At 41.5% G+C, this 14,562-nt stretch overlaps 1 protein-coding gene across 1 annotated transcript in view; it reads right to left on the reverse strand.

Moving 5' to 3' along the window:
- TMPRSS12 (transmembrane serine protease 12) overlaps positions 1-12,282 on the reverse strand; it is a 28,336-nt gene extending 16,054 nt beyond the window's left edge. The window contains exons 1-3 of the mRNA XM_004782068.3: positions 11,890-12,282; positions 11,029-11,224; positions 4,131-4,402 (exon numbers count right to left, since the gene is read on the reverse strand). Of these exons, the coding sequence (XP_004782125.1) occupies positions 4,131-4,402; positions 11,029-11,224; positions 11,890-12,118 (697 nt within the window). The 5' untranslated portion in view covers positions 12,119-12,282. The remainder of the gene's footprint in view (positions 1-4,130; positions 4,403-11,028; positions 11,225-11,889) is intronic.
- Between the last annotated feature and the right edge of the window lie 2,280 nt (positions 12,283-14,562).

Genomic DNA, 14,562 nt, shown 5'->3' on the forward strand with positions numbered 1-14,562 from the left:
CTGAAATGGTTGCATCTGTGTAACTGACATTAGTACAATGTGTGTCATTCCACGCCACTTAATTGTATGTGTTAATTCTTACCATTACCTCCACAATTAAAATATGGAACTATTTCACCATCACAAAGATCTCCTTTAGGCTACCTAGCCTGCTTACACCTAGCAACCAGTAATTAGTTCTCCATCTCTATAATTTTGTCATTTTAGGAATGGTATATAATTGGAATCATATAGAATGTGTCTTTTAGGGCGTCTGGGTGGCTCAATGGGTTAAGCCGCTGCCTTTGGCTCAGGTCATGATCTCAGGGTCCTAGGATCGAGTCCCGCATCGGGCTCTCTGCTCAGCAGGGAGCCTGCTTCCTCCTCTCTCTCTCTCTGCCTGCCTCTCTGCCTACTTGTGATGTATCTCTGTCAAACAAATAAATAAAACCTTAAAAAAAAAAAAAAGAATGTCTTTTAAAAATGCCTTTTGTTTTCACCTAGCATAATGCCATCTAAGTTGATGCACATATCAATAGCTAATTCCTGTTAATTGCTTATTATCATTCCCAGTTAAGGATATACAACAATTTGTTTAATCATTCCCCTAATTAAGTACGTTTACTTTTTCCCAGTTTGGGGATACTACCAATAAAGCTTTTGTGAATATTTGTGACCAGGTTTTTGTGTGGAAATATGTTTTCACTTCTCTGGGATAAATGCCCAGGAGTGTGATTGCTGGGTCATATCATAAATGTATGTAAATGTGTGTGTTTTTTGTTTGTTTTTTTTTTTTAAGGATTTTATTTATTTATTTGACAGACAGAGATCACAAGTAGGCAGGGAGGCAGGCAGAGAGACAGGAAGGGAAGCAGGCTCCCCGCTGAGCAGAGAGCCTGATGTGGTGCTCCGTCCCAGGAACCTGGGATCACGACCCAAGCGAAGGCAGAGACTTTAACCCACTGAACCACCCAGGCAACCCCATGTGTGCGTTTTTAAGAATTATATCTCTGGGGGTGCCTGCAGAGCACAGTTGGTTAAGCGCCCTACTCTTGGTTTCGGCTCCAGTCATGATCTCAGAGTCCTGGAACTGAGCCCTGTGTCAGGCTTCGTGCTCAGCTTGAAGCCTGCTTGGGATTCTCTCTCTCTCTCTCTCTCTCTCAGAAGGAAGGAAGGAAGGAGGGAATGATATCTCTGGTGTTTGGTGCATACACATTTAAGATTTCTACGCCTCTTTTGTGGATTTACCTTTTTACATTGTTATGTTCCTCATTGTCCCTAGTAGTTTTATTTGCTCTTAAATCTACATTATCTCATGTTAATGTAGCCATTCTTGGCTTTTTCTTTTTTTTTCTATTCCAGTTTTCTTTTGATTAATGTTGCCATGATATATCTTTTCCCATCCTTTTATTTTCAAGCTGCCTGTATCGTATTTAAAGTGAATTGTGTATAGATGAACTAGACACTGGGTCATGAGTCTGACTGATTCTTGGAGTGTAGCCCTCTGGCTCCAGCTTGATGAGAATCTCCCCTCACACACTTGAGCAGCTTTGTTCTTCAACACTCTCAGGCCCCATGAGACCACAGAAATTCATATTCAGTGTTACTACTGGAAAATACCCTCAAGAGAAAAGCCAACTTCACTGCTTCAGTTACCTAAGTTCCCACCTTCACATTCAGTCCTTGACCTGTGTATTTTCTCCGTTCATAGTTTTCACAGGGGGGACCCCTGGGTGGCTCAGTCGGTTAAGCGTCTGCCTTCAGCTCAGGTCATGATCCCAGGGTCCTGGAATCCAGTTCTGCATTGGGCTCCTTGCTCGGCAGGGAGCTTGCTTCTCCCTCTGCCTGCTACTCTCACTGCTTACATGCGTTCTCTGACAAATAAAATCTTTAAAAAATTAAAATAGTTTTCACTGGGAAGGTTGGTGTGTGCATGTAATTGACCGTGTTGCTGGAGAGCCAACTCAGTCCTTAAAACAGCTCTCTGACAGGTGTTATTGCTCTCCCTTACAGATCATGACAGTGTATGACAGTGTGAAAGATGGTATAATATAGTGGAAGCAAGAGTTTTGAGGCAGACCAACCTGGGATTGAATTTTTACTCCTCACTTAGCTATGTAACTTTGGGCAGCTTGCTTAACTTCTTTATTTTATTTTATTTATTCATTTATTTATTTATTAAGATTTTATTTACTTGTCAGAGAGAGACTGTGTGTGTGTGAGCACAAGCATGGGGAGCATCGGGGAGAGGGAGAAGCAGGCTCCCTGCTGAGCAAAGTTCCCAATATGAGACTTGATACCAGGACCCTGACATCATGACCTGAGCCAAAGGCAGATGCTTAACCAACTGAGCTACCTAGGCATCCCTCATTTAACCTCTTTAAATCTGTTTATTTATCCATGTCATAGTACTTCTCATAGTGTTATTGAGGGCATTAAATGAGAAATCCATTAAGGCACTTAGCATTTTATTAAGTACCTAGCCCTGAATTAATGGAAGCTACTTGGATCACTGTTGTTCTAACTGTTGTTAAAGAGTCAACAATTTGCCCGTGGTCATTCAGCTAGTACATGGCAGGGCTGAGATTCAGGCTTACGTCTATGATTCTAAAGCCATAGTCTTTTCCCTACACATGTTGCTTTCTTAACTTGTTTAAACAGCATTCACAGAGGAAAAAACAAAAATAGTTCTTCAAAGATCTTTCATACATTTATCTGTATCATATCTAAATAATCTACACTTATTTATCTATTTAAAAGTTGAGGGTTTTTTTTTTTAAGATTTTATTTATTTATTTGAGAGAGAGAGAGAGACAGTGAGAGAGAGCATGAGCGAGGAGAAGGTCAGAGGGAGAAGCAGACTCCCCATGGAGCTGGGAGCCTGATGCGGGACTCGATCCCAGGACTCCGGGATCATGAGCTGAGCCGAAGGCAGTCGTCCAACCACTTCAGCCACCCAGGTGTCCCGAGGGTTTTTTTTTTTTTAAGTTTACGTATGTATGTATGTATGTAATACCTATACCTAACATAGGTCTCGAATTCACAACTCCAAGATCAAGAGTTGCATGTTCTTTAGAAATACCTGGCTGGCTCAGTCCAATCTACACATTTTTTTTTAAAGATTTATTGATCCATTATAGAGAGAGAAGAGGGAGTGTCAGAGGGAGGTGGGGGGAGAGAGAATCCCAAACAGACTTCCCACTCAGTGGGGAGACTGATGTGGGTTTCATCCCAGAGACCTGAGATCATGACCCAAACCAAAATCAGGAGTCAGACGCCCAATCAACTGAGCCACCCAGGCGCCCCTCTACACATATTTAAATGGATAATTTCCATAAGGAATAGAAAAAATAGTCTCAGCACTTGAACTCATATATTGCTAACTAGACTTTGATTCCATCAAGAACAGTTGGTACTTAATACAGTACTTAGCTATTCAGGCTGTAGAATAAGGAAGACCTTGATTTGTGCCCTAGCTTCTCATCCACTCAGATCCACAACTCCTGGTCTGTTAAATGGGAATAATGACATTAACTTCCTAACAAGAATATTTTGAAGATAAGATAAAATAATATATTTAGAAAAAGGCCTAAAGCATGGCAAATGCTCCCAAATGGTAACTATTTTTAGAACCAAAGGCAGAGACTATTTTCTACATTTATTTGTTCATAGTTCATAGTAGTTCAACCAGTCAATAATTAATGCTCATTTGTGCACTAAAGAAAATATAGGGCACTCAACCTGTTTGATATTAAACAGGGTATTAAATTAAAAGGACACTAAATTTGATGCCTGACAGCCAGAAGCTTATTATTTATGATAAGCAATCCTCTTACAGAGCTGGTTCTATCATCTATGAGTCTCAGAAACCTACAAAAACACTTAGAATCATCATTCTTTCTGAGAATGGTAAAAGGTACAAATATGTTAGCAGGCATAACTGGAGAAAGTCTCTATTTCTGTTTTGGAAGATAACTTTCTCTTTCCTACAAGGAAGAAAAAAAATACAGGTAAAGAAGACATTTCCTTTTCAATGGTTTATAAAGACCTATTGCTCAAACTCATGACATAAAGAGATGAATATACAAAAGGGTTCACCCTCTCCAATAACCAGGAAAAAAATGTATAAATAAAATTCAGACTGTAATTACCTTCTTCTTCTGTTCTTCCCCAGCCACTTATAAAACACTTTGTGTTTTGGTCCAGTTTTTGGAAAACATCAAAAGGCAGACAAATAGGCTGAATATACTCAGTATATTTCACTGCTTTTTTTAAGTGAAATAGTGCAATATCATTTACGTAATTTTCCAAATTGAAGTCTGGATGGATAATGATTGCTTTAACTTTTATCTTCTTGGAGTGTGGATGATGATACCCTTTTATATTATTAGTTCCAATCACAGCTCTCCACATTAAAGGATCTCTGAAAGAGAATAAATGTTATTATAAACATGTTATTTAACAAGGTAACTATTCTCAATCTCCTAGTTTTTCATTTTTCTCATGTTAGATTAGAATAGAATCCTACTTTCATGTACATGAGGTCACACCAAATAAAAACCAATATATCGTGATGTAGGAAAGGAGAAAAAGATCGGTAGAACAGAGGGTCCCCAGGTTTGAGTATATGACATTTTAATATATGATTAAGGTAGCACCTCTTATTTGTGGACAAAAGAATGAATGACTTGATAAATGGTATTGGGACACCTAGCTAACTAACTAGTTTGAAAATTGAAATAAAATTAAATCTCTGAAAAACAGTAAACAGTAAAATAAACTTGATATTGATTAAATGTTTAAATATAAGAAATTTTTTTAATATAAAAGTCTTTAAGTCTTCTTTTAGAAATACATAAGGTGGTATGTCTGAGAGTTGCTTCAAAATAATGGGAGGAAGGGGTTGGTGAGGATAAAGATGAAATAAGTTCAGGGATGTGTTGATAACTTGAAGCTGGGTGATAGGCTTATGGAAGTTCATGAAACTATTCCCTTTACTTTTGTAAATTTTGAAGTTTTAGAATGAAACATTTGGATATTAAATTAGCATGAGAATTATAAAAATTAAACCAGGAAGAAAATGTAGATGAATACATAACAATGGTAGCACTGATATAAAACAGGAAGCAACTAATGGATCATGACAATCTTAAAAAAAAAAAATAAAGAACAAGTAAAAAACCAAACTGAAAAATCTTTTGCAAGTCAAAATCAACAATTAAAACCTTAAGCATTTAATAGTTGTTACATTTGGAAGTGGATTGGGAAGGAGGACTTTTTTTACTTTATACATTGTTTATAGATGCTGAAATTCCTTTTCATCCTTCAAATTGGCAAAGTTTATGAGTGTGTGTGTGTGTGTGTGTGTGTCTGATAACACTCAGGACAAACAACAGTCATAAAAACAAAGGAATACTTATTCATGTGGAATGTATAAACAGGTATCTTGTCAGCATGTACCAATAGTCTATAAAAGTTGCATTGTATTTTGTTTTAAGATTTTATTTATCTGAGAGACAGAGCAGAGAGAGGGGCAGGGGAAGAGGGAGAGAGAGAATCACTAGCAGACTCCTCCCTGAGCACAGAGTCCAACTCAGGATTCAATCCCAGGACCCTGAGATCATGACCTGAGCCAAAACCAAGAGTTGGAAGCTCAACTGACTGAGCCACTTAGGCACTCCAAATTGCACTGTAGATATTTAGCTATCTTAAAAATGGTTTAGGCGACCTCTAGAAAGTTTACAAAAAAAAAATTTAAAGCCCTAGTTCTATTTTGTATAAAAACAAATCACTGCTTTAAGCTACTTTGAAATAATCATTGTTCTTTTCTTTTCCAAACTTATTTGCATTGGTGGTTCAGTGGTAGAATTCTCGCCTCCCAAACTTATTCAACTTATATTCCTTATTCACTTCAATTTATATCAGACCATAAGATTCAAAAACAGGCTGTGTACACTGAACACTGCAAAACATTGCTGTAATTAAAGAAGACCTGAATTGGGATGCCTGGGTGGCTCAGTTGGTTAAGGGGCTGCCTTCAGCTCAGGAGCTCAGGTCATGATCCCAGGGTCCTGGGATCAAGTCCCACATCGGGCTCCTTGCTTGGCAGGGAGCCTGATTCTCCCTCTGCCTCTGCCTGCCTCTCTGTCTGCCTGTGCTCACTCGTTCTCTCTTCCTCTGTCTCTGACAAATAAATAAAATCTTAAAAAAAAAAAGAAGACCTGAATAAATGGAAAGACATCCCATGTTCATGGATTGGAAGGCTTAATATTATTAAGATGACAGTACTATCCAAGGAGCACTACAGATTCAATGCAATCCCTATAAAAATCTCGATATTTTTTGAAGAAATAGAAAAACCCATCTTAAATTCATACAGAATGTCAAAGGACCCAAATAGCCAAAATAATCTTGAAAAAGAAGAATGCAGTTGGAGGACTCACATTTCCAGACTTCAAAACTATAGCAAAGTTACAGTAATCCAAACAGTATAGTACTGGCAGATATATACACAGCCCAATGAAAAAGGGTAGAGAGCCCAGAAATACAGCCCTGCATATGGGCTCAAGTGATTTTCAACAAAAGTGTTGAGACAATTCAGTGGGGGAAAGGACAGGCTTTTTCAACAAATCGTGCTGGCAAAATTGTATATATACATGCAAAAGAATGAATTTGAACACTGACCTTATACCATATGCAAAAAATAACTCAAATAGATAAAGGCCTAAATATAAAAGTAAAACAAGGGACTCCTCAGTGGCTCAGTTGTTTAAACGTCTGCCTTTGACTCAGTGTGAGGGGAGGTCCTTGCTCAGCAGGCATCCTGCTTCTCCCTCTACCTGCCACTCTCCCTGCTTGTGTTCTCTCTCTCTCTCTGACAAATAAATAAAGTCTTTAAAAAAAAAAAAAAAACCACTGGAGAAAACCTTCATGATATTGGATTTGGCAATGATTTCTTAGATATATCACCCAAAACACAGGTAACCCAAAAAATCAAATAAATGGAACTTCTTCAAAAGTAAAAACTTTTGTGTGTCAAAGGACATTTTCCAGGGGCGCCTGGGTGGCTCAGTGGGTTAAACCTCTGCCTTCAGCTCAGGTCATGATTCCGGGGTCCTGGCATCGAGCCCCGCATCAGGCTCTCTGCTCAGCGGGGAGCCTGCTTTCTCCCCCTCTCTCCCTGCCTGCCTCTCTGCCAACTTGTGACCTCTCTCTCTGTGTGTTAAAACAATAAATAAAATCTTGGGCACCTGGGTGGCTCAGTGGGTTAAGCCGCTGCCTTCGGCTCAGGTCATGATCTCAGGGTCCTGGGATCGAGTCCCGCATCGGGCTCTCTGCTCAGCAGGGAGCCTGCTTCCTCCTCTCTCTCTCTGCCTACTTATAATCTCTCTCTGTCAAATAAATAAATAAAATCTTTAAAAAAAAAAAAGGACATTTTCCAAGAGAGTAAAAAGACAACCCACAGAATGAGAGAAAAACTTTTCAGATTATATATTTGATAAGGGATTGATATGAAGAATATAAAAAGCACTCTTACATCTCAACAAAAATCCCAATTAAAATGGGCAAAGGATTTATTTATTTATTTTTAAAGATTTTATTTATTTATTTGCCAGAGACAGAGGGAGAGAGAGCGAGTGAGCCCAGGCAGACAAAGAGGCAGGCAGAGGCAGAGGGAGAAGCAGGCTCCCTGCCGAGCAAGGAGCCCGATGTGGGACTTGATCCCAGGACTCTGGGATCATGACCTGAGCCGAAGGCAGCTGCTTAACCTACTGAGCCACTCAGGCGTCCGGAGGGCAAAGGGTTTAAATAGATACTTCCTTTTTTTTTTTTTTTTTAAGATTTTATTTATTTATTTGACAGAGAAATCACAAGTAGGCAGAGAGGCAGGTGGTGGGGGGGCGCGGGAAAGCAGGCTCCCTGCTGAGCAGAGAGCCCGAAGGCAGAGGCTTAACCCACTGAGCCACCCAGGCGCCCCTAAATAGGTACTTCGGAGAAGATATACAAATAGCCAGTAAGTACATGGAAAGATGTTTAACATCATTAGTCATTAGAGAACTGCAAATCAACCACAGTGAGATACCACTTCACACTCATTAGGACAGTTATGATAGTAGTAGTGTAAGTGTAAGTAGTGTAAGTGTAATTTTTTCTAATCTGTGTGGAGCACTGGGAAACAGAAGAAACAAATTTAAGAGATACTGTGTAGAGAAAGCAAATTCCCTGGGTCACAGAGCTGTTGTTGATGCCATTATCTGAAAGAATAGAGAAGGAACAGGATTGGAAGAAAGACTATTCATTTTCCAACTTACTCAGACAGTGACTCCAGTAAAAACATATATCGTAGGGAGCTGGAAATAGAACTCAGCTGGAAAGACTTGGAGTTTCCAGCACATGGTGATTGCTGAAACAGAAGTAGATGAGACATCTCTAGAAGAGCAGACAGATAAGGCAGGAAGATAAGAGTGGAAATGTTGTCATTTAGATGATGACAAAGACTCATCAAGGAAAAGGAGAAAATTAGAGGGGACTTAGAAATCAAGAAAAGAGATAGTTTCTAGGAGAACAGGGGTCAGCTTTGCCACATTATGAAGATCAAATAGGATGGGGACTGAGAAGAGGTCATTGGATTTGGCATGGAGGGGGATCTCTAATAGTGTGTTCAGAGCACAGAAATAAGACTGCAATTGGCATTTTATGTCAGTGCAGATGAAGCAAAAGGGAGTCTCTCAAATAGAAGAGAAGGGTTCGTCGATAGGTTGCTTGGGTTTTTAAAATAATGATGGAGTGACCTAAACATGCTTGAGGATTGTAGGGAAGAAACCATGGAGAAGACTGGAAAGTACTAGAGACAGTGAGGTATAATGCTACAGCACAGGTTGAAGAACCTTTGGGTTGGAGGGCTGTTATTTAACAGCAGTGTGAGCGTGGGCAAGTTACCACATCTCCCTCACCTCTGGATCCCTCAAGTGTAAAACAGAAATGATAACAGCTATCTCAGAGAGTTACTGGGAGGGCTTTTTTTTTTTTTCTTTTTTTTTTTAAGATTTTGATTTTATTTGAGAGCGAGCACAAGCAGGTGGAGAGGAAAAGGAGAGGGAGAAGCAGACTCACTGCTGAGCAGGGAGCCCGACTCGGGACTCGATCCCAGGACCCTGGAATCATGACTTGAGCCCAAGGCAGACACTTAACTGACTGAGCCCCCCAGGCTCTCCAGGGCTTTTTTTTTTTTTTTTCACACAGAATTATACATAACATCCTTAGTACCTAATCTCAGAGCAAGTCTTTGATAAATGCTTGTTCTAAGAAGGAAAAAGGGATAGTTGATGGTGCAAGGTTTAGGAAATGAGGGGGACTGGAACAGAATGTAGCAGTTAGTCCTCTGAAAAGTAGAGAATATGCCTCAGTAATGTCTATTGCCTCAACAGCTAGACCAGTCCCTAGCATATAACATACATTCAGTCAATGTTGAATAAAGGAGTAAAAACATCAATAAAATTTAGTCTTGAGAATTGTTAAGTGGAATATGACAGTATCTTCAAATGCTTGGAGGAGGATTTGGGTTAAATATATATGGCTTCAGAAAGCAGATTTTTTAAAAAACCAAGACATTTACTTCAACATAAAAACTTCCTAAGAATTAAAGCTGTCCAAAAATGAAATTATATTCTTCCCAAGGTAGCATTCCATCATCACAAGAGATGTCTCAAATAGAGAGCCATAGGGAATAGTTATGGTTATGTGTGTGGGTTTTCATTCTGGCAAACCTGGAGTTGATCCTTGATTTTGTTGCTCTCCAGCCATGAGCAAGGTACATGAGAATGTCTAAATCTGGGATGTATGGGAGGCTCAGTCGATTAAGCATCTACCTTTGGCTCAGGTCATTATCCCAGGGTTCCAGTATCAAGTCCCACACTGGGTTCCTTGTTCAGTGGGCAGCCTGCTTCTACCTCTGCTTTCTTTCAAATAAATAAAAAAAAAAATCTTAAAATAAAGATAGCATTTTAAGGGTGCCTGGCTGGCTCAGTCAGTGGAGCATAGGACTCTTGATCTTGGGGTCATGAGTTCAAGCCCCATGCTGGGTAGGGACTCCACCTAAAATAAATAAATAAATAAATAAATAATAGCATGCTGTACAAGCATTGTAAAACACCCCTGAAAGAAGAGAATCGATTCCAAACTCTGAAACTCTTCTTCTAGATCTCTTTCTGTACCCTTAATTTATACCTTAGTATCTTTATTATTTTTCTGCCTCTATTCCTCAGAAGGTAAGTTTATAAAACTGAAATGTATGTTTGAAAAATGTAGTATACAGGGGCGCCTGGTGGCTCAGTCAGTTAAAGTGGCTGCCTTCAGCTCAGGTCATGATCTTGGGATCCTGGGATCAAGCCCTGTGTCTAGCTCCCTGCTCAGCGGGGAGTCTGCCTGCCTCTCCCTCTGCTCCTCCCCCATTCATGGGTGCATGTGTGTGTGCTCTCTCTCAAATAAATAAAATCGTAAAAAAAAAAAAAGCTATGATCCAATGGTGAGAAACAAAAACACATGGTTATCATATAATAATTTTAAAAGCTAAAGACAATTGTCATTATTTAAAGCACAGTCTGACAAATTCCCATAGGCCAAATCTGACTGTCTCCTATTTTTTAATAGTCCATGAGGGGAAAAAAATATTTTTTATACTCTTAGACAGCTGGAAAACAAAAACAAAATACTATTTTATTCAAATTTCAGTGTTCATTAATTAAGTTGTATTGGATCACAGCACACTTATTCAATTTTGTTATTGTATTGTCTCTGGCCACTTTGGTCCCATAGTGGCAGAGCTGAGTCATTGTGACCGAGTCCTTAACATTTTTACTATTTTACTATTTTACAGAAAGCATAAACTTCTGATTTATAGAATTCATTTCAACAAACAGTGTACTAGTGTAAAGCATTATAGCTACTTGTAAACACACAGCTTAACATGGCTGAAATCAAATGGTCCTCTACTACTACAAAGTATCCCCCAAGAGAATAAAATAGAGGAGTTGTGCTCCGAATACATACCTAGTGTCCTTAGTGCAGTGGGCAGCTGTGAGGACCCACTTACTTTTCACTAAGCTTCCCCCACATATATGAGCAAGAATTTTGCCTGATTGAATCTGCAGGCTAACTACCCATGGCCACGCGCCAGTTTGAGCTGCTGTGCCCCCTACTATCCTGGACCCTTCCAATACATCTGCAAGCGGTGCTGTCCCACAATCTAAAAATAAAAATCATATATTGTTATGAACATCTGATGATAGTGTTCCTAATCTTAACATACTGACAGAATCTTTTAGATTCCTATTCAAAAAACAGATAAAGCAATCTGGATACCTAAGGCATTCCCATATTTTGAGGAAAAAAAGAAACTTGAAGGAGTGTTAAGACAAATATGCCTTAAATGATCACTACAAATAGAAAAACATTAAATCAACACAGTTCGTTAAAACTATTCCCCCAAAATCTAAAAAGAAAGTAAGTGTCTCTGACCAGGTGTCACGTTGCTTCTGGGACAAAATGGCAATTAAAGAGCCTGGGACTGGTGAAGCAACTTCTAATATTTGCTATTTGACTTGTTGGGTGAATTTTTCTCAAGTGTAGTAGGACAAAGTCACCCACCGGCCTTTTCAACTTTGAATTCCTAACCTTTAAAGTGGGAATGACAAACCTCAGAATGTTTTGAGCATAAACAGCAGCAGTCTACAAGCGTATGGCAGTTTTGCTACGATGACTACTACACTGTTATAATTAACCAGACTGCGTAGGTCTGTACATTTTAAAGGCAGCTGGGCAAGCAGAAAAGGAGGGAGCCAAATTCACAAACTACAGAAGCGGGGAGCACGCACAGGAGGCTGTTCAAAGAGGGGAATGAACGGATACTACCCTCTGCGGCCCCCGCTTCCTTCGGGGCCTGGAGCGCCTTCCGCCCTCCTTGCGTGGCCTCCCGCCACCCAGGGGCACCGGCCTGCTCCCACCAGGAGCTGCGCCCAGCCCTTCGGGGGAGTGAGTGGAGTCCCGAGTCGGGGAGAGCGCTCCCCACGAACAGCAGTGCGGCGCTCAGGAGCCCCAGCCCCATTTGGGAACTCCTAGTGGGCAAGATGGCGGCAGGCATGGGCTGCCTGCGTGGGCCGCGAGCTGCAGGCTTAGAAGACAGGAGCGCCGGCCGGCAGGCTGGCGCGTGGGGTGGGAGGGCCAAGCCTGCGGAGAAAGCCAGGGGCGTGGGGGCGGGAGGCCTGGGAGATTGGTGCGGTTTCTGGGATGCGTGAGTCCTTTGGGCGGTATCCCAGTTGGCGTCCACTCATTGGACAGATGCCGGGGAGGAGCCTGCGCCCCGTCGGCCTCTAAGTGCTCATTAACGGGCCAGACCCACTGGCTCCTGCCATACAGCCGGGCTTTTGTGCTGGAAGAGGAGTGGAGAACAACTGGGTCCTGCTAACTCAGACTTGTAGGGCCCAGAAGGCTTCCAGAAGTAAGGGCAGCTACACGGAGGCATGTAGGCTGGGGAGGGGAGACAGAAAGCAGAAGACAAAGCAAGTGCAGAGGTTGGGATCTGATAGGAGACAGACACCAAAGAACCCAGATTCTGTGATAGATATCTGTCTCCTTATTGTTCCGTAGTAGTTTTCTTCATCCCATCACTTCAGGGTGAGCTGATAAAATCAAATGGAAGGACCTGCAAAGTTAAGGACAGAAGCTGACTGATGGTAACTACGTGCACTCTGGCTCTCCCACTCTCTCGCTCGCTCTCTTTCTCCCCTCTCTCTCCCTGCAGTCCCTAGCCTGAGAGATTATTCCTGGTCCCTCTCAGAACCCCTGAGATGCCCTCTGACATTCTAAACTATGGGGAGAGGACGCGGATAAGTGGCTCCAGTTAACTGAACCACTGAACAAGCAGGCATCAGCCTCACACTGTGCACGCATGCTGAGATATCACATCACAGGAGGGCTGCTAAGACCTGGCCCTCCTGGGGCACCTGGGTGGCTCAGTCAGTTAAGCAGCCAACCCATTTTCTGAGTGGGTCATGATCTCAGGGTCATGAGACAGAGCCCCGAGTTGGGCCCTGGGCCGGGAGTAGAGCCTGCTTAAGATTCTCTCTCTCCCTCATTCTCTGCCCAAACCCCTCCTCTAAAAAAAAGAGAGAGAGAGACTTGGCCCTCTATCCCAGAGAACATTATAACTTGGCCAGCAGAGAAATCACATGGAAGACAAGTAAGTGGTGACACCTAAACCAAATACAGATTCAGACACAAGGGATTGGTGTGGGCTGTGACAGTCTGGGAAGGATCCCCAAAGGTGGGGAGGTATGAGTTGGCCTAGATTGAGGGGAAAGATCAAGAGGAGGAAGGAGATGTAGTGAAGACCAGTCCCATGTCAATGTGAAAGGGAGAGTTTACCTGTCCTCTGGGCCCTCACTGGATTGTATTGAATGACACATGTGTACATTGGTGAGGACAGATACTCTTTCCCCCCATCTGTGGATTTAATGCTAAACTCTTACAGAAACACTCTCACAGACACACCCAGAAATAGTGTTTCAGCAGCTATCTGGGCATACTTTAGTCAAGTTGATACATAAAATTGACGTTCACAGTAATAATAATGTAGTGCGTAAGTATGACTTTACTATTGTTTTTACTGTTTGCTATTGTAGAGACAAAAGAGAGAAGCCATGCCTCAAAATTTTCCACCAGGATATGTAAGAGAAAAAATAAAGTTAAAGACTTCTTCCAGATTTTGTATTTGATTTGATTCTGTTTTGAGTCCAGAATCAACATGTTTGGCCCTTCTTCCCTTTCACGAAGTCATTTAATTTGGTTTTTAGATATGCAAGAGTAAGCCCGGAACTTGCTTCTTCCTTAGGGGTAAGGGCATTTATTGCTCAGTGTAATCGAAGAGAAATTTTTCATTGTGCAGCCGAGGCCGGGGAAGAGGGAGGAAAGAAGCAGGCAGTGCAACAATGTGGCAGAAAAACAGGCCTGAGCTAAAAGAGACATCTATGAGAGTTCCACGGGTTAGGTTGACATTAGCAACAGTGATATCTAATGTCTGGAGTTTTGTTTTGTTTTGGTTTTGGTTTTTTAAGATTTTATTTATTTGACAGAGATCACAAGTAGGCAGAGAGTCAGGGAGGAAGCAGGTTCCCTGCTGAGCAGAGAGCCCAATGTGGGGCTCCATCCCAGGATCCTGAGATCATGACCTGAGCTGAAGGCAGAGGCTTAACCCACAGAGCCACCCAGGTGCCCCTAATGTTTGGTTTTAAATAGTGTTATTGTTGCTATCTTGAGCTGTGCTGAAGGTTGCTTCTGTTAACACCACACCTTCAGTAACAAGGGAACAGTGTGGGCTGTAGTAGTCTAGGTGGTTGGTCACATGATGGGGAATTAAAGTAGGGGTCAGCAACAGGACAGCTGCCTTGCTCATATTATCTCCCTAAGGTCGTCCTGGTTGGCAGCACTAAATCAAAGGTGGCTATCAGTTGGGGCTTACAGGTGGTAACACATGGGAGAGGGAACAGATCAGGACAGGGCTGCATGGGAATCAGTGGTTGAGGGGTA

This window comes from Mustela putorius, unplaced genomic scaffold (assembly GCF_011764305.1).
Source record: "Mustela putorius furo isolate JIRA1106 unplaced genomic scaffold, ASM1176430v1.1 tig00537227_pilon_pilon_pilon, whole genome shotgun sequence".
Lineage (NCBI taxonomy): Eukaryota > Metazoa > Chordata > Mammalia > Carnivora > Mustelidae > Mustela > Mustela putorius.